The sequence below is a fragment of the Epinephelus lanceolatus genome, chromosome 4, assembly GCF_041903045.1.
Source record: "Epinephelus lanceolatus isolate andai-2023 chromosome 4, ASM4190304v1, whole genome shotgun sequence".
Lineage (NCBI taxonomy): Eukaryota > Metazoa > Chordata > Actinopteri > Perciformes > Serranidae > Epinephelus > Epinephelus lanceolatus.
This window is the reverse complement of record NC_135737.1, coordinates 26,064,387-26,083,514: the sequence shown is the minus strand read 5'-3', so window position 1 is coordinate 26,083,514 and position 19,128 is coordinate 26,064,387. Positions and strand designations below refer to the sequence as shown.

General features: G+C 40.7%; 1 protein-coding gene across 1 annotated transcript in view; it reads right to left on the bottom strand.

Moving 5' to 3' along the window:
• Positions 1-881: 881 nt before the first annotated feature.
• LOC117259202 (uncharacterized) overlaps positions 882-19,128 on the bottom strand; it is a 32,906-nt gene continuing 14,659 nt past the window's right edge. Inside the window, exons 11-19 of the mRNA XM_078167091.1 lie at positions 18,225-18,238; positions 16,130-16,152; positions 15,721-15,824; positions 13,120-13,211; positions 12,252-12,478; positions 6,547-6,697; positions 3,315-3,465; positions 3,178-3,231; positions 882-3,072 (exon numbers count right to left, since the gene is read on the bottom strand). Coding sequence (XP_078023217.1) covers positions 2,816-3,072; positions 3,178-3,231; positions 3,315-3,465; positions 6,547-6,697; positions 12,252-12,478; positions 13,120-13,211; positions 15,721-15,824; positions 16,130-16,152; positions 18,225-18,238 — 1,073 coding nt within the window. The 3' untranslated portion in view covers positions 882-2,815. The remainder of the gene's footprint in view (positions 3,073-3,177; positions 3,232-3,314; positions 3,466-6,546; positions 6,698-12,251; positions 12,479-13,119; positions 13,212-15,720; positions 15,825-16,129; positions 16,153-18,224; positions 18,239-19,128) is intronic.

Here is a 19,128-nt window from a genome sequence, read left to right as displayed (position 1 = left end):
ACCTTGTAAGCCAAGACTTAGTTGACAAAAACCTCGCTGAACACAGGACCTGCTGATCTACTGCATCCTTGATCCATTAGTTTGTGTTGTTGTGTGACTTTGGCATTTAAAAGGGTAAGTTCAAATTCAGTTCAGTTCCCAGTTGGAAAGGGCTGTCTGGGAAGTACAGTGCACTTGGCAAATAGTTTTGCTGTTTGAAAAGACAAACCCTTCTGACTTAAATTCATTAACTTTTCTTTTATTTGGATTCTTTGTACATCAGCACAGGCATGCAAAAAATGCTAGATTTTTAATATTTGTAAATTACATGCCATCTCTGCTTTATGTATCTTATTTCTTTGTGTTTACAAGTAAAGGATGGATGAAAACTCTAAAATATCTGATGTTCTGAAAAACATGTCTAATGGGAAGGCCAGGGACATTGTGAATTAAGAGCAATTTATCATCTACATACAGAGAAATCTAGTGTGTGGTGTTACAGGGTCATGGCTAAATTATTGTTGAATGTAAGTGTTGTTGAGAGCTACATGAGAGATATTTTGAGCTGACGTTCTTTGTCAACATCATAGCAGCGGGGCAAAGTTATCAATGCTACCCATGCAGCATATGAGTAACATTGCCCCTCAAAGAAATTAAAAGGTTTGTTTGCATCAAGAGACAGAATGATTTCTATCTAGGCAAGAGCCTACCTGAAGTAGGGGAACAGCTCAATGGATGAGGAAGTCTGGTCTTAATTATTTTATTTTTTTTTAATTTATTTTCTTTTGCAGATTTTCTGTCCAACATAAAACATCAGGCTACTGTGTAGAATAAAATATGCATCCTGCAATTCCAAAGTATTCACCATAAGCCTCCACTAATGGCAACATGACACAACAGCATTCAGTATATATATATATTTTTTATTTAGATAAATGTATAAAGCATAATGCACTCCTGTTACAAAAAAACATGCAATACATTTCTGTTGCTTAAAATACAAAAACTAATAGAAAATATATTGATATAGAAAATGTGCCAGAAAAAGGAAAATAGGCTTTCTAGCTTCAATTTGGCTTATATTAGATATTTTATCTTAAATAAATGTGCAGTACAACAAAAAATTCTATGCAAGTAAGGACAAAAGAATTAGCCATTGAGAAACATAAATTCGATGCATTACAGCTTAATCCTTTGATGATTTGGGTTTTGGTTCTTTGTAGCATATTTTTACACCTGGTATTGCTGCTTATCAATTACTAGCTTTATAGATAATGACATGATAAATCCTGCCATTTCAATGTAAACATACAACTGTATGTGTGAAGGACGTGTGCAAATGGCTGCCATTTGTCATGTAATTGGCACAAAAATAACAATAATTAAGTCGTAATGACAAAGATTAGCATAATATTTCAAAACCTAAATCACAAAGCTGATAGCTGTTTAGCTTATGTTAACAGTCAAGATACATATTAGCATTCTTACATGAGACCAGCTACCGGACAGCAAAGAAGAAAGTAGTGATACAAAGTTACACATTACTGTAATCACATTACATTTGTCTGTAATGCAGTAACGTGACGTGTTACTGTTAATACATTCCGTAATTACATTACAGTTACTAATAAAATAATCACATCGGTCAAGGGCGTGTAGGTAGGTATGTTTAAACATTGAGGGGTGACGTGGGGGCACACAGGAAACTGGGGCTTTGGGGTCAAAGAATCTCGAAGAAAATTGTGGCACGTCTCTGTCTCTGCTACATTCATGTTTTCGGGCAAATATACATGTTCTCACTTTTGAGGGGGATGTGTTCCCTGCATCAAAGCAGTCTTCTGCAGTCTTGTATTGACTCCGTGGAAGAGTCAGCTGTCTTAAACAATTTGAGTTACTTCTTCTCATACACTGCTTTTGGTAATTGAGATGTCAAATAAACTGGATTAGTCTACTATAAAGCCGTGGTTTGGTGAGTCAGTGACTCCAGCAAGTGTGGTTTCCCCATCAAATGGACCTCATGTGCCATTTAAAAATGTTTCTTTCCTCTAATAGAGCTAGGAAGTCTCTTTAATTTTTTTTTTTTTTTTGAGGCCAATGGATATATTATTTAAGGCAATTACCATTTGTAGTATGTAGTGTTATAAAGGCCAACCTCTTTTAGATTGTTTTATAAATTGATGTAGTTTCATTCAGTTTCAGGGAGTTATTAAGTAAAGGAGTGCATTACTTTAAGAGAGTAATGATTAAAGTACAACTTATTTAACAACCCCATCACTAACAGTTAGCTACTTTTCCTGCAGAGCTTTTACTTAAAATGTAAATCTTGAATCATTACAGTATATTTCACAGTGTATAGATGAATGTCACTGAGCACCATGTTGAGCAGTGTTACAGTAATGATTACTATCTTTAGTGGTGATTACAGGTTGAAACCCAGCAAAGCATTGTAGTTAATCCTTATAATGCTCCACTAATAGGACATTTTGACGTCTGTCAGTCAACAGAAGGTGTCAGATGTGTTAACTTATAGAAGAGGCTAGGGGTGGGACATAAGGGCTCACCAACCACCATAGGAGAGGGAATATGCCTTGATTGAAATACACACAATGCACAGAGGGACGTTCAGTAGGGGCAAATAATGGTCAGCGAATACCTCCAAAGTTGCAGGTTGTCATGTTTAACCCTGGTGTCACGTGCTACAGAAGATTAGTTATTAGTAATCTAATTACTTTTTCAGTTACTAATAAATAATGACCGACTGAAAACATTTTCAAGTAATATGATGATGTATACAGGAACTGATTAACTGGTGTTGGTTAGAGCTAAAAGCGGTGACTTAAGGACGGTAGCACCTGGATAAAATGAAATGAAGTGACTGGAGAGTAGAGTCATGGTTGAAATCAGCGAAGACATTAACGTCATCAAAGAAGTAGCTCCGCCAAGGAGTCAGTTTAGGGAAGGTGCAGTGATCATGTTTTTTCAGGATGTAAGGTGAGGCCAGAGATGTCACGGTGGCGTTTCTTCCATGGATCATCAGCACACTGCTGAATACGACGCTGTGTGAAGACACACTCTCCACAATCCCAATATGCGCTAAACAGGAACATAAACACAATAAATTTACAAACCCACACATTTTCAGAAATGGTATTCATTGCCAAAGGAAAAAAAAATCCAAATTGTAAGTTGATATCTTACTTTTGTTGCAAAGATCTGCGTCCTTCACATTGTCCACTGACAGAAGTCTGGATTCTGAAAAAGGAGAGTATCCACACATATTATTGCTAAGATGCAGTATATATGAAGTGAGAAAATGACAATAATCAAACACTAACCTTTACTCATTGTGCTTGGAGGGCGCACTGGACTCAGTTTCCCTGCACAGCATGACCACAGAGAGAGGTTGTAGTAGCGGTGACCACAGCACCGGAAAGCTGTCTTGGCCATGTAGAGCACCTCCTTGTCCTCACTCGAGCAGCAAACATCCTGGTTATACAAAAGATGAATTAGGGATGCACCGATCCACATTTTTTCACTTCCGATCCGATCCCAATACCTGAATTTGGATATCTGCCGATACCGATACTATTCCGATACCAGAGCTCTGTTTGCTTTAATATTATTATTATCATTATTGTTGATTTTACATGAGGCTGTAATAAACTCCTCTCTACAGGCAAGTCTGATATGTACGTATGTATGCATGTATGTCCCAAAAGGCAACTTGAGGTAAGTATAAGGTCAGAAAAGCAGGAAATCCTGTTCACAGGAAAAATCCCATCCTGAAAACAAATATGCAACTGTAAGGGTTTCAAATTTATTGTCAATATTTATTAAATTCCAAGACAGTGTTAAACTACTAGTGCAATATACACTATCAAAAAACAAAAAGTACCTGTCATATTAATCTGAACAGCACAGATACAAATCAAGTAGACACTACTATGTAGTAGTGTTGTCACGGTACCAAAATTGGGACCTACTGTACGATACCAGTGAAAATATCATGGTTCTGAGTAGTATCACGATACCACAGCAAAAATGAGGCAGATGTGCCTTTTGTCATTTATAAAAAGATAAATCACTTTTCTATAATACATCAATGATATTTCAATGGAATAAATTACTTATTGACTTATTCATAATTCAAAAACGGCATCAATAAGTGATTAACATAGGGGGGGATCAAAATAAAATAAATAAATAAAATAAAAATCAACCAGCCACCCTCCTCTCCTGACAAGTTGCTTCATAAGTAACGAACAGTCCCTAAAGTGCGGTGAGGTTTGTGAACCGTTCCCTGCCACAAAGAGAGAAATGTGAATGGCTCGTTTCTCCTCTGACACGCCACATACCTGTGTGCCGCCACAGTTCGGCTGTTCAGGTACTTTTGGGCAGTCATGACGCCAAGAAGAGGACATTATTGGACCTGGAGTCGGACTTCAGAGCTGTCGCCGGTAAGCCCTTCTTGCGTCGCGCAGCACTATGAGCCTCCGCCGTATTTGACAGGAATACATTCCCGTCTGTGTCTGTGACCCCCATTTAACCCACAACCGGCAGGATTTGCCTTTAGTTTCTGCTGCTGGTTGAAATCTGTACTGGCACAGCGTGCTGAATGATTTATTTTGCGCGCACAAAACTATTTTTAGTCGCAAATGCGAGTAAAATGCTCGCACGTAGAGCTCTGTGGAAAACAAATCACTGTAGCATATATAAACAAATCGAACCTACAAGTAAAAAGAAATTAATAATAACTTTCACTGCTTAAAGATATTCAATAGCTCAGTTCATACCTGAAATGTCACTGGATACAAACCACTGCAGCGGCATATCGAGTGCCAGGTGGACAGCGTGCGCTGTTATTGGACACCGCATGGACACTCACGCTCTTGCAATTGGACTTTGATCTTATCCCACAGTAGTGGTACCTGAGGTACCGTAGTACTACAGTACTCCAACATTATGGTATCATATGTACTGTCATGTTTTAGTACCTCGGTCAGTGCAACACTACTATGTAGCAATCATCATATCATTCCACCAGACAACGTGAAAGCACAGACGCGTCTCGTGGATTGGAAATTTCCGATCCGTGAATTACGTTGGTATCGGAACCCGATACCGATACTGGATCGGATCGGCCCCATCCCTAAGATGAATGTGATCTTCTGTTTCCTGTTTTATTTTGAAAGTCTGTTGTTTGTCTCACCATGTCCTGTCAAGTTTCCCGTCGCCCTGATTGTCTGATTGCTTTCACCTGTGACTCATTATCTCCCCTGTCAGAGTGTATAGGCCCTATTTAGATGGTCTATAGCAGACGCATAGCCTGTAAAATGAACTTGTTTTTCCCAGTTGAATTGTGATCATTTTGGCATGTAAATCACAAAATCAAAGATGTGAAAACGTTTGATAAACTTTATTTTGACATAAACACAACAATAACCAGCTTCTATGAACTAAAAACGTAAACTTAGAGCCACGTACAAATGTATATGTAAAAAAAAAGCTTTTAGAACGTAAAACTGAAGATCATCTTGTCAGGAGGAGGAGGAGGATGCACAGCGGCCGCACAGCTGGGGGCACCCGGGGGCACCCGGGGGCACCCGGGGGAAGCTCCACAGCCCGCGCGCAGCCAGACCAGACAGGCCTGGGTGCAGCCACGGGACGCGCGCGCTCTCTCTTTCTCTCTCGCAGTCTCACTCTGTTTCTTTTCTTTTGGCTTTTCTAGGATGACAGATGCTGAATATATACTCCCTATCTGATGCTGTGGCTGTTTGTGGTTGGCTGAGAGGGATGTGAACTTATTAGTTTGCAGCTGTGTTAATCAAATCAGGTTGGGTTTCCATTACGCGTGCCAAACGGTGCCAATCCCCTTTGATCTGACATCAGATGTGATGGGACAGTCGATATAGAGATACATTTATCATCTCCTCAGCTGTAAAACGCTCACTCTTTCCAGTTGGTAGGTCCGCCATCTAACTAGCTCTCCGCTGTGCGCCTCTTTTAAAGGGAATGAGAGGTGACACTCTGATTGGCTTATTGAATGATACGCCCAAAACACACCCATGACTAATTCATAGAGTAAGTCCAACCCTTTTAGACTCTCCGCCATGGCGCACAATCTGAAAACGCGCTGTCTAACTAGCAAGTGACTGGGACACGCCCATGCGCCGCACACCTGGCACTTTGCGTTTTAGACCATCTAAATAGGGCCCTAAAAGTCTATGTTTTCCCTTTGTTCTCCGTTAGATTGTCTTGTCCTTCGTGTGAGCTTTCCGGTGTTCTTCCTAGTGTGTATTCCTCATGAGATTGACCTTTTTTCATATTCAGACCAGTGAATTTTTGCCTGTTGATTTGGTTACCTCTGCCTGTGCTGACTGCCTTTTGTGTACCGACCAGGACTGGATCAAAAACCCTGAACTCTGGATTTCGTTTCAGTCTGCATTTGTGAGTCCACCATTGTGTCTGATAAAAATAAGACTGAGGGAAGCGTACTTTCTCTGTCAAAGGGACATGCAGAAACAAATAATATATTTCATATGTTCTATGCTAAAAAATAAAACCTACCTGTGAGGTTTGCAGAACAGATCCACAGCACTGTTCCTCGTGTCCGGCAGTCAGATTATGCAGTATCCCTCCGCAGCACTTCATCAATGGATCTTGAATGTCATACGCCTTTCCCCCACAGCAGCGGGTGTTTTCTGTTCTGTTTTGATGCCTGTGTGGAGAAACAGAGCTCGTAGTTGATATCAAATCACGTGAGTGATATAATAAGTTATTATTATGATGTTATGAAGACAGATCACTTTATGCATGGGTGTATTACAGAATGGGACGAGGCTTTGACTTTGCATTTCTTTTCAATAACACAACACCAAAAGTCCTGTAAGAAGTAAACTGAAGGAAAAGTCTAAACATTCACTTCAAAGATGCCACAAGAAAAAGAAAACATGATACATTTTAAGTGAGTGTTTCTATCACCTTATCTAAAGGACTTCAGATGTGCTTCAGGGAGGCCTTTTATGCATACGGGCCCCTTGTGTCATAATCCACCCATAGCTGGATGTCAGATTTAAAGATAACTTTTTCAAAACTGTGTCTACTCAGGCTGCAAGGTGGAGGCAGCATGCCAGCAGCGCAGCTTCAGTACTGTGCCACAGTACAACAGAAATCACAGTAGTTATATAGCAAAAGAAAAAAAATAGACTTGAAGCCTGATTGAAATTGAGGAGTATCTGTTCCATCAGATACGCATGAGACTGTAAATGCAACTGATATCTAGGCTGTTAAATGTTATTAGGTTGATCTGGTGTACATGTCAGCAAACACTTGCTGACTTACACATCCAACAGACAAAGGAAGCGTCTGCATGTGTCCAGACATGTGGCAGACATAAATCTGTGTGCCTGCATTTGATTTCCACGAGTGGGCCCAATGTAAACGTAATAGTTGGTGTGTATGGATCAGACTGTTTGTACGATTATAAACACCAATACCAAGCCTATTCAGTTGAAGGCCCGTGGGCCACATCCGGCACACAAGCTCCAAGTAGCCCAGCTAGGGACTGGTACCAAGTTTTTGTTTCATTTATAATCGTGGAGCAGCTTCTTTCCTGCTGTCTGCATGTCGGGGCTGACCTCCACTCACACACATACACATATAAACACAAACACGACTCAGAGGGAAGTGAGTGACCAGTGGAGAGGCCGCGGTGCAGATGAAGTGAATGTCACTTGAAGATTACGCAACAGCGGTTGAGGAAAACTACGCTTGTTACTGTAAGTAAGAGCAATAAAACCTTTGCCAGTGAAAAAGCCAATACTTCATCAATACGCGTGTTCAGCATGTAAAAAGCGATACTTCAATCTGCTCAGTCCACAGTCTCTCATCCTCTGCTGCTATGTTTTACACAAGCACGGCATGCTTGCACGCCTAATAGTGATTTGTTAACCTTTCTAACTCCGCCAGGATGCCAACGTCCTCGCTCCCCTCCTCCTCTGTTATATGGTATCTCCCGGGCGCACTACGTCATCAAACCATGTGATGTTTGGTATTGCCGGATTCAGGAAACTCTCAACTTTTCATTTATTATGTATTTCACACCAGAGCAGCCTAAACACACATAGTCCAAAATCACTATGTGTCAATCATGAGTGGTGACAAGCCATGTCATGCCGTTTTTCGACGGAAAAAGTTAAAGGATTACTCGCGATCTTATGCGGAGCTGTTAGCGGGGACTTAGCTGGTGTATAAAAGGTAAGAGTCTCACTCCTACCACTATTTTTGGCTGAGATATACCGCCTAGAAAGTGGGATCATAACTTTCATGTTTCATGTGGCTTTATTTGGTGATATTTTATGGTGTTTCTGTGTCAAAAACAACATCAGCTATCATAATCACACCTGATTTCAATAAGGTACAATGTTTGAAGCTGGCTGAGTGTTGTTTGATCACTGACAGTACTGTTTTGAAGCCGAGTGACCATCTTTTCATGGAAAAAACACTGTAGAATGGTCATACTTTGTGCAATCTTCTTCAAATTTGGTATAACTGTTCATTGATAGTGTGCCTACAGTCCCATAGTGTCATTTACCTGCTCATATGAAGCCACAGACAGTTATTCATCCTGAAAATCATTTTATATTTAATTTTAGGCAAAATCTTCAATTTTTTTACTGACTTAAGAGGCCCATTACTCTGTCTCTGTATCACCTAGAGTGTTTCTGACACTTTCACAAGAAACTTCAGGGAATTTTCTTTCTGGAAAGACCTCATGCATGCATGTAGTCAGAGCGGTTCAGAAGCTACAGTCATTTTAATTTGGGTATGTCATTTTAGGTGTTTTTGCTACAAAATGGGGGTGGAGTACAAGATTAAAAAGTCCTAAACATTTGACCTGGTAGTACTGGTGGTACTGGTGGATCAAGATAGAGTATGTTATTGGTTGTTAATGCCTCCTGTCGTGGTTCTGTGCATTTAATAGTGATAGCTCTTTTTTGTTCTGCATTTAGTGACATGCCTGGGTCAGATATGTGACTAAAAACATTTTTTTTTATTTCAAAAGTGAGACGCTAAACATTGCTATTTTCCCGCGCTCGCGTGCGCGCATGCACAAGCGAACACTCCCACACACTCATTCCCACTCATTGTGCTAATTGTTGTTGTTGTTCTTTTGTGTTTTAGTGTAACTATGTCTTATTTCATGCTTTTGTTAACTGTTTTCCCTTCTCATATACATTTTTTGGGCACATGTATGTCTATAATATGCTCACATATGATACATGTCACAGGAAGCAAAGGAGGGGACTGGCAGAGATTTAATTATTAACAAACCACATCATTCTCAATGTCATCCTTAAAGTTCATCAGCTGGAACATCCGGGGCATTAGGTCGCCAGCAAAACGTACTAAAGTTCTTAACCACCTGGCTAAAATAAAACCCAGTTTCTGCCTACTACAGGAAACACATCTCACAACATTAGAACATATAAAACTTAAGACCAAATGGATAGATCAAATCTTATTTGCTTCTTACAGCTCCAAAAAACAAGGAACTGCTATCTTGATAAATAAAAATATCCCATATCACAATGAAACTACAATCACAGGTGGCCATTTTGTTATCATTAAAGGACACATCAGAAATGTTAAAATAACAATTGCAAATATTTACGGACCCAATGAAGACAACCCACATTTTTTTTCATACAGTATTCTCTCATCTCAATAATCTTTCTGATTCAGCAATTATAGTAGGGGGGGGGGGGGATTTTAATACAATCCTCGAACCAAATCTTGACAGATCAAATCCTGGAACCACTCACAGATCATGGCACTCATCTGATATTATCAAAAAATACATGGAAGGCCTTGGACTTAGCGATTGTTGGCGAACCAAAAACCCACTTCATAAAGAATACACTTACTACTCACCCCCTCACAAAAGTTACTCCCGCATTGACTACTTTCTAGTAAGCAATTCTATTATACCTCAAATTAACAACTCAGAAATTCATCCAATAATCATCTCAGACCATGGCCCAATCAGCTTTGATATAGTGCAAGAACCTACACAAACCCCTTCAAGTAGATGGCGGTTCAACACTTCACTCCTAGCAGACACAGATTTTAATAACCTTCTCAAGAGAGAGTGGACATCCTTCATAGAGCTGAACGACTCCCCAGAAATATCTCCATCCATTCTTTGGGAAACAGCAAAAGCAGTCGTCAGGGGCCATATCATCTCATACTCTACCCACAAGAAGAAAAAGGAACAAGAAAAACAACAAGAACTGGAACATAAAGTGAAACATCTCCATTCTCAACAATCCTGCAACCCCACTGAACATACTCAAAATGAAATACAGAAAGTTAAAACACAGCTTGATAACACAATACATTAGCAAACTCAATTTCTCATGCAAAGAACGAGACTGAATTATTTTGAACATAATGAAAAATCAAGTAAATTTCTCACGAAACAACTGAAAAGAAACAAAGAAAAATCACTTATTACAACTATCCAAGACCCACAGGGAAACTTAATATACAACCCAATAGAAATAAACACAATATTTTGTAACTACTATCAAACTCTCTACCGCTCAGACAATGTAACAAATATCTCCGACATCCACTCCTTCCTCAACAATATTGAACTACCAAAAATAACAGAAGAACAAGCAACCATATTAGACTGACCCTTGAACTCAGAAGAACTCAGGAAATCCATTTTCTCCATGCCCAACAACAAATCACGTGGTTCAGATGGTTACCCAATAGAATTTTATAAACACCACTGGCACCTCATATCTCCCCTTTTCAACAGAATGGTCAATGAAATCAAATCATCAGGAACCATACCCACACACATGAATTCAGCTCATATCTCAGTTCTGCTCAAACCTGATAAAGATCCAACTCTCACCTCCAGCTACAGACCAATAAGCCTGATCAACTGTGACTTAAAAATAATAAGCAAAGCTTTAACTAACAGATTAGAAACAGTCATACCCACAATAATTCATCCACATATTCCACACATAACACATATTCTTTAAGGTCACAGTGAACTTGACTTTCGGCCACAAAATTCTCATCAGTTAATTCCTCAGTCCAAGTGGATGTTTGTGCCAAATTTGAAGAAATTCCCTCAAAGTGTTCCTGAGATATCGCATTCAAGAGAATGAGACAGTTATGGTGGCAATGACCTTGGCCTTTGACCCTTGACTACCAAACTCTAATCTTATCCTTGAGTCTTAGAGAACGTTTGTGCCAAATTTGAAGAAATTCCCTCAAGGCGTTCTTGACATAGCGCATTCACGAGAATGAGACAGACAAGGTCACAGAGACCTTGACCTTTGACCCACGACCACCAAAAAATAATCAGTTCATCACTCAGTAAAAGTGGACAATTGTGCCAAATTTGAAGAAATTCCCTTGAGGCATTCTCGACATTTTGCGTTACAAAGATGGGATGAATGAATGGATGGATGGACAGACGGAAAACACGATGCCTCCAGCCACGGCTACCATCGGCGTGGAAGCATAAAAAATCATGTCCCTCCACCTCCTTCTATTGCCTCTGATGGCATTTGCCCCAAAAACAACCAGTCGAGGAGTCTCCACAGCAGCTTGTGAACATCCATTAGAAGCAATGAAAGGAGGCAGAAGATTATGGTTTTGTTTTTACAGATTGTCTGTTTCATGTGCTACCGTGTGAATATAGCAACAGTTTCAGCAAATAAGTTACCAACTGTGGCTTTAACCAACATGCCAGACTGAAATATGCTCTGACTCTTAAATATCAGGGCCCTATTAAGACATCCTAAACCCCAGAAACATGAAAAGGCATATCTGTAAGTCAAAACAAGCACAAGCACATGCATGTGACAAACATACAGACAGGCAGAGTGGATGTTTGTCAGGGCGGCTGCACACCCACACAGACATTCCTTGGCTCAGCAGCCAAGGAATGTCTGGTACATTTAAAGTATGGCAAAAACAAAGCCCGGCTGCTGGAATGTCTGCCTGTCTCGGAGACAGTGCAAAGGAGCCAAAGAGTTTTTCCATGTCACCCCTGTCTGAGTTTGTCTCCAAGAGACATAGAAAGCAAGTGCTTCTCACACAGTCTACATCATTATCTATGAAGACACACTGTCAGCAAGCAGCACACAGAACACATACCAAACTGATTAAAAAAGGTTTTACCATCTAATTGAATTTCAAGTATTTTCATGGATAAGCGTGAATACACATGCACACATAATCACCTGTGGCCATCGCAGCAGATCTCAGTTTTAGGATGATATTTTTCTGTACCGCAGCAGTGTCTTCCAGGTGAGCCATGAAACTTAGAACTACACATAGTCTCTTTAGCTGGGTTGAAGGGAACACCAAGCGCTGAACATTCCTCTCCATCTTCTCTGCCCTTGAATAAGGTGTTATTACAACACAGAACTCCAGGTTGTGCAAAGCTGTATGCCGTCTCTCCACAGCACTTGAAGAATCAGAGAAAATACAGGTAAGTGTGCAGCAAAAAAGACACAAGCAGGCACAGTCATCCAAATGCTCACATGGGAACACATTCTGACAAAAAAACATACAGACCCAAATCAAAAAAAGGTAATATCATCCTTTTGCATATGCAGTTAGCGTACCCAACCCCAACATTAGCAGTGCGTTTTATGCATTACAGTCAAAACACGCTTGCTATATAAAAGGAGCTGGGTGGAGCTTCGGCCCTCTCAGCGAAGCTGCACAAAAACAGTTTTCTTTTTCTTTTTTTAAAGTAATAACTGGGATGCACTGCAGTCCATTCTAAAACTGATAATATTATTATTTTCATAGATTACATTCAATAAATATGCTGTTTTTCCTCAAAACAGCATTTTATTTGACTTAAAGTGCTGTCATAAGACACATGAGGCAGCCACAAGTCACAACTTTTTTTTTTTTTTTTTTTCCAGGGAGGAGTGATGAGAACCATGCATCTACAAGCCCTCAAACCCCTTAGGAAAGGGTGGTTTATGTTTCCAACAGAAAAAGACACAGAAATACCATTGACCTCTACAGGAAAAATGCTCCACCCAGCTGAGTAGATCAGAAACAGTAACAGTAACAGTAACAGTAGCACATTACTTGATCCAACCAAGGCTTCCACTCAGATACACAGCCATCACAGCAGATATGTGTATGCGGGTTATACCGCTGGGGGGCATCTTCACATCGACCTAAACAGGAGTTTGGGGAGGGGGTACAGGAAAGAGCATTTACAATGTGTGTGGGAAGAATTACATGTGTAAAAGGTCACTCAGAGGTTTGAGAGAGACAAGAAAATAAGACATTAAAACTGAGAAGCATGTGGCAAAAACCAGCCCATATTTTCCTGGTGTTCACTAGCACGCGTAAGAGCCTGTCCTCTATCCTCCAGTTTGAAAAGGGTGGGAAACTACATGTGAGTGGTTTCTCATCATTCTTTTTTTTGCATTGAGTAAATGAAAAAACTTAAGGTAAGCAGCAGAGAGCTGTAGACAGGGAAATGGGTGGATCCCACATCTGTGGGACCAACACCCAGTAGACTCTCATCTGATCCTAATGCTGCTTCTCTGCCTGTGTTATTTCCCAGCTATATGAATGAATAACAAACTGACAATGATGGGTTTTCCCACTCTTTCTCCCACCAGTAAAAACTGGCCCATGTTTCCAGGATCCAGGTCTGAACAAGACAATGACAGGAGGTGATCTACAGTCCTGAGAAAAAGCACTTTTATGTGGCACTGGGAGAATTACCCTCTCTGATAAGATGATAGTCACCTCAGGGGAGGGTGGGGCTCCTCTGTGGTTTACATTACACATTCTAATGTTTGACATTACTATAATTATAAAACTTGATCTCTCAAAATGGGTTACTGCTTAACAATTATGAGCTTTTTGTATAACCTAAATGTTTTGTATGACCTAGCTTACAGAATTTTATTTTCCTGGGCTTGTTTCCAACCAGACATCTCCGGTAACAAGTCAACCCATTCTGTCTCCACAAAGGAGTGTTTTAATTTGTGACTAGACATTCTTAAAGGTTTGGGAACATCTCTGGCTGGAACCTCAGCAAAGGGAAGGCGTCAGCCAGTACAGTACGAGGGAAAAAAACCCTTAATTTTCCATTCATCCTTCCAAAAGAAAAGAACACAAAGAGTTCACACACCCGAGATCAGAGTGCTGTTTTTATAAGACGTTTCAGATCTTTGTGTTCTTGCTTCAGTAGTGTCATTTAGCTTCAGGTCTGAGGCTCAACCTTAAACAAGCAGTTTTTGTGCCTAAACCTAACCAGATGTATTGCTGTTGCAGATCAGCACTTATACAAATTAGTTTTGTAACAGTCATACAAAATGTAGGCTAAGACTCACAGAAGGAGTTTCTTAAACTTTATGCAGGTGAGTTATAGTATACTACACACACCCTCCTCCTGCAGCACTGCCCTCTCCGTCCTCCATACACTGATTTATTTAATCTTATTTCATTGTAGAGTTGTGTGGAGCGCATTTGCTCTGCCCGTCTGTCTTTCTCTCTGTTTATCAGACCGCAAATGAGAAGAATAAGGTGGTCCACAGTGATTGCTTCACCAGGAAGAGAGCTGGCAGCAGCTCAAATTCAGCCAGCGCAAACACCTCTGCACTGGGTGTCACAGTAGGTTGCTGGTCAGAGGCAGCCCCCAGTCTAACCTGTGTAACTGGAAGAATAGAAAGTTTGCAGATGCAGCAGGGAGTCAGGGCTGTCTAGTCCCCTGGAGCTGGAGTTTGAGCTGGCTGGATTTGAGTTGCTGTGGCCGCTGAGTGAGGATCAGTCTCCAGAGCTGCTGCCTGCCCCTCTCCCGGCGAGGTGGTCTGCAGCAGCGGTGGAGGACACAGTGTCATTTTAGCTATACAACATGAGCTTGAAGCCGTAGCTGTGAGCCTTTAGCTCCAGTTATCAAAAGGCCAAACTACTGGCAAAATTTTCTCTCCATCTCTGAAAACCTTTGCCAGTACTGACACGTTTTATTGTCAGACTTTGTTTCAGACACTCTTAAATTCATCTTCCTTTTTGGGTTGCTTTGCAGTGTAGGCAGTTCTCTGCAGGATTCTCTGCCACTGAATCAGGCTTTCGCCAAAGGGACGTGCACATGCATAGTCTCCTGTCACCAGCTAAAGCCTGCAAATAGAGCCAAGAGAAGGTGCAGAAGTCTAGTGTTTTCTCAGATCACTTGAACGACATTATGCTTTTTACAATGGGATTTTTGCCCACTGTTGCCAAAATAAAATTGCCAAACCCAGCTTAAAATTCAAATGACTGCCTCTGCGATCTAACCACTCCTCACACCTCCACCCCTCCCCAGAAAGACCCCAAGTATGTACTTACACATGTAATCTGATCTTTATCATCTTAACCTTTCACAATCACGTGTCGGAGATTTTATCTTTTGCTGCAGAGCCTTTTACAGATACTAGATCCAAAGTGAAATCAGCCACTCCTGCTGGGTTTCCATCTACATCATCAACCGACAGTTTAGCATAACGACAACAACGTCTCCTGGCACAGTATTATGTGAAGTCTATCCCCGAGGGTTTTTCTGTGTGCCACTGAAATGAGCTAATATCTAGTAGAATGTGGGGGAATTTGTGGTGAAAGATGTTCCGGCATTCACCCAAGAAGACGTGACATCCCATCAGATAACGCCCAAAACAAACACACCCACAGTCATACCTGGAGCGCAGCACCACAGAGAGTTTTCCTGGTTTTTCTCACAGCAGCGGAAACGATTTGGATTGTAACATGATGACCCACAGGGAACTGAGTCTGGCTCAGTGCTGTGGATGTGCAAAGATAAAGCAAAACTAAAAACTCTCATGAACACTATCATACAACATGGTTGAATGCAATCACCTTAAGTCGCTTAGGATAAAAGTGTTAACGAAATAAATGCAATGTCAAAAGCATGGACACAATTCTTTGTACAGCAAAATGACCAAAAGTGTGCAATTGCTAACTCTAATGAAACTCTTTATTGGAACAAGATTTTTACTGTAAATGATGTTTTGATGATTGTCAGTGTGTAGCACAAATAAAGTTTTGTTGGTGTCAGTACGACCGGTAAAACCTTTGGTTGACTTACCAGATGGGTTGAGATGCAGGACTCTAAAAAACACAAAAAATAAAACACAAAAATGTTAGTATCTCCAACTACTACACCGCTCATTCCTTGTTCTTAACATACCAATGCAAAGCAACAATATCACCACCACCGAGCACACCAAGCAGCTGCAAAGTGCGGCGTGCAACAAGCTGCCATGCAATGTGTGTGGAAAGCTGTGGTGGTTCGATTCTGCAGTGAGCAACTTAAACTTAAAGTTGAGGATAGTTTAACTTTTGGCAGCAAATTGTGGCCAGAGAATGCCCGCAGCTCTTCAGAAAACGGAGTTCTGTGGCTCCTGTGACATGTTGAACTATGTTACAAAGTCACAGGGATCTATTTGCTGATTCATTGTGGGTAGTCTCTGGCCGCAATTCGATACTAAATGTTAAACCAACCCCAACTGTTAAATTAGCCGTACTCAACCACTGAATTAAACAGTCACAGCTTGGAGCTTGATAGAAATAGCATGGCAGCATGCCACAGGCCGCATCTCATGACTTCATGGTGTGTTTTTGATGTAAACTTGATCCATCTGAATCGATACACCCTCTAAACAACCTCTGACAGTCTTTCCCCGTCTGACTTCATTCTCAACCTACATTAGAAAATTGCTCGCTATAAAATAAACTCCGCAACATACCTTGAAATATGTATGTAGTCATTAGGGCTGAGAATGTGTTACTGATTTACCGTACTTCCTTTATATAATACTATTACTATATATTGCTATTACTGAAGTCTGCTGCTAAATTCAGCATCATGTTTCACTCAGAACAGTTTTTAACAAATCAGAAGTTAACACCGTTGTTAACCCAGATGAGCGGAGGATTAGCTGGGAAACATCACATTAATTTATTTTACATGGAGCTACAATTGATACTGAATTATGTTAACTGTTTGCCGAATGTGTTAGTATCTCTTAATAAGTCAACAAAAATCATTAGAAGGCGCAGATGTTTATCTTAAGCTAGCTCGAGCCATGTTAAAGTCAACAATATTTTCAACTGAACATAGCAAGCTAATTGCTGACATGCTCAATTGAAAAGGAAAAAAAACAATGCTTTGAGATGGCAGAGGTATGATCACATAATCCCGTTTGAGCTATAACAGGTGGCGTGTTCAACGTTTTATTTCCCAGTTGCTTTTGAAAAGTACTTTTGTAGAGTACTGTAAACAAACTGTTGCTAATGGAAATAGCCTTGGTTCAACGGGAACTGCCCATTGGTCCGACATCTCATTGTTCCGACCATATTAAACTCATTGTTCCGAAGTCCTGTTGTTCCGAAATCATCATGATGCCTGTGGTTAAGGTCTGGTTAGGTTCAGGCACAAAAACCACTTGGTTAGGGTCAGGAAAAGATCATGGTGTGGGTTAAAATGAAAAAAAAAGTGGCAAACACATAAGCTGTGAGCCTGCTTCGCTTCAAGCCTTTCCCAGCTGACCCAGAGCGCACCATCAAGGCAGAAATACACCCGCCGGGAGCCATTCAGCACCACAGACAGCTTCCCACACAACCCGGACCCCAGAGTTAATAACAGGAGGTTATGGTGTTTCACTCTCTCCTCTCTATGACACTTGTATCTCGACCAGTAGCCTACTTTTGTTGTGTTTGCTGATCCTCTATGGTACACAAATACAGTATAGCCTAGTATAGTCACATATCGGAACAACGGGACGTCGGACTAATGGGATGTCGGACCAATGGGCTGTTGGACTAATGACATGAACCCGGTTCAACGCCGGAAGTTGCACCCATAATTCACGCACAGTATCATGGGGGCTAGGAATAAGGTGGATAGTCTGTTTCAAATTTCACATTATAAACATTATACAAGGGTCCAAGTGTATTTCTTGTTCGAGTGTTTGTAAATGAAGTAACTGACGGTAAGTAAACAGCACCCAGAGCTGTTGACCTAGCTACAGAATAACAGTGAAATTGTATCTGTGCATGAGGTCATTGTTATGGTGCGTGCAACTTTAGGCAGCTTCGACATGGGTGTAACCTAAATAGTTTTTGTCTCCCGTGACAAAGAGGTGAATCACATCAACTGAAGACAGCAAATTGTTTCTTACCTGTTGCGGTGCACCTGCGGAGATAAAGCACATAAAATAGTTTGAGAGCACTTGCAGGGTAAAAAACAACAAACATAAGCAGAGATGTCAACAAACTGTGCGTATCTTAGCAGAGCTCTGGCTCAAGTGTCAGTGACTCATCCTGCATGTTCAAACATTTGCCGTAAATCCTCTCTAGCTTCTGGAGATGAAAACGTCAAAAAGTGTTTCAAGTTGCAGTTATAGTTTACATCCATGTCTGTGAAAACACAAATGCTTCACACACATCTTCCCCCTGGCAGCACAGAAGATTTATACAATCAGCAAAGTTTCCACCAAGCAGTCTGGTACAGCTCAAGTTGTGGATGGTACCAATGGAACCGTTCCGTACCGTCCCTATTTTTGGTCAACCCTCTGTTGGGGTACCTAGCACACAGATCTGGTACTAAAAGGTGGAGCTGTGAACACTGCAGTCTGTCGGTCAATAGCGGATGGTCTCTCTGCTCAGGGCTGAGTTGTGGCTTGTTTTGAGGCTCATGTAACCACTGTTCATACTGTGGAGAGTTTTATTAGTAAACTGTAACTAGAAAATAAAAGGATGTTTTGCTGCCTCATGTAAAAATAATTAATTGGACCGACTGACAACTTTTAAGATGGGACATTTACTTGTAAAATTCCTAAACACATGAGTCAACGACATGAATCTATCAGCACATCTTAAATTTCAATATGACATCTTTGATCATTACTTTACTTTTTACTGTAAGCGCTAAGAGTGGTCGGATGACTAGAAAGGCACTATACAAATGCAGGTCCATTTACCATCCTGGATGACATACACTTTTAGTAATAAGTGGATTGCCAAGCATTTAAAAATATATATGAATTTCACCAGATTATATAAACTGCATATATTCTAATTCTT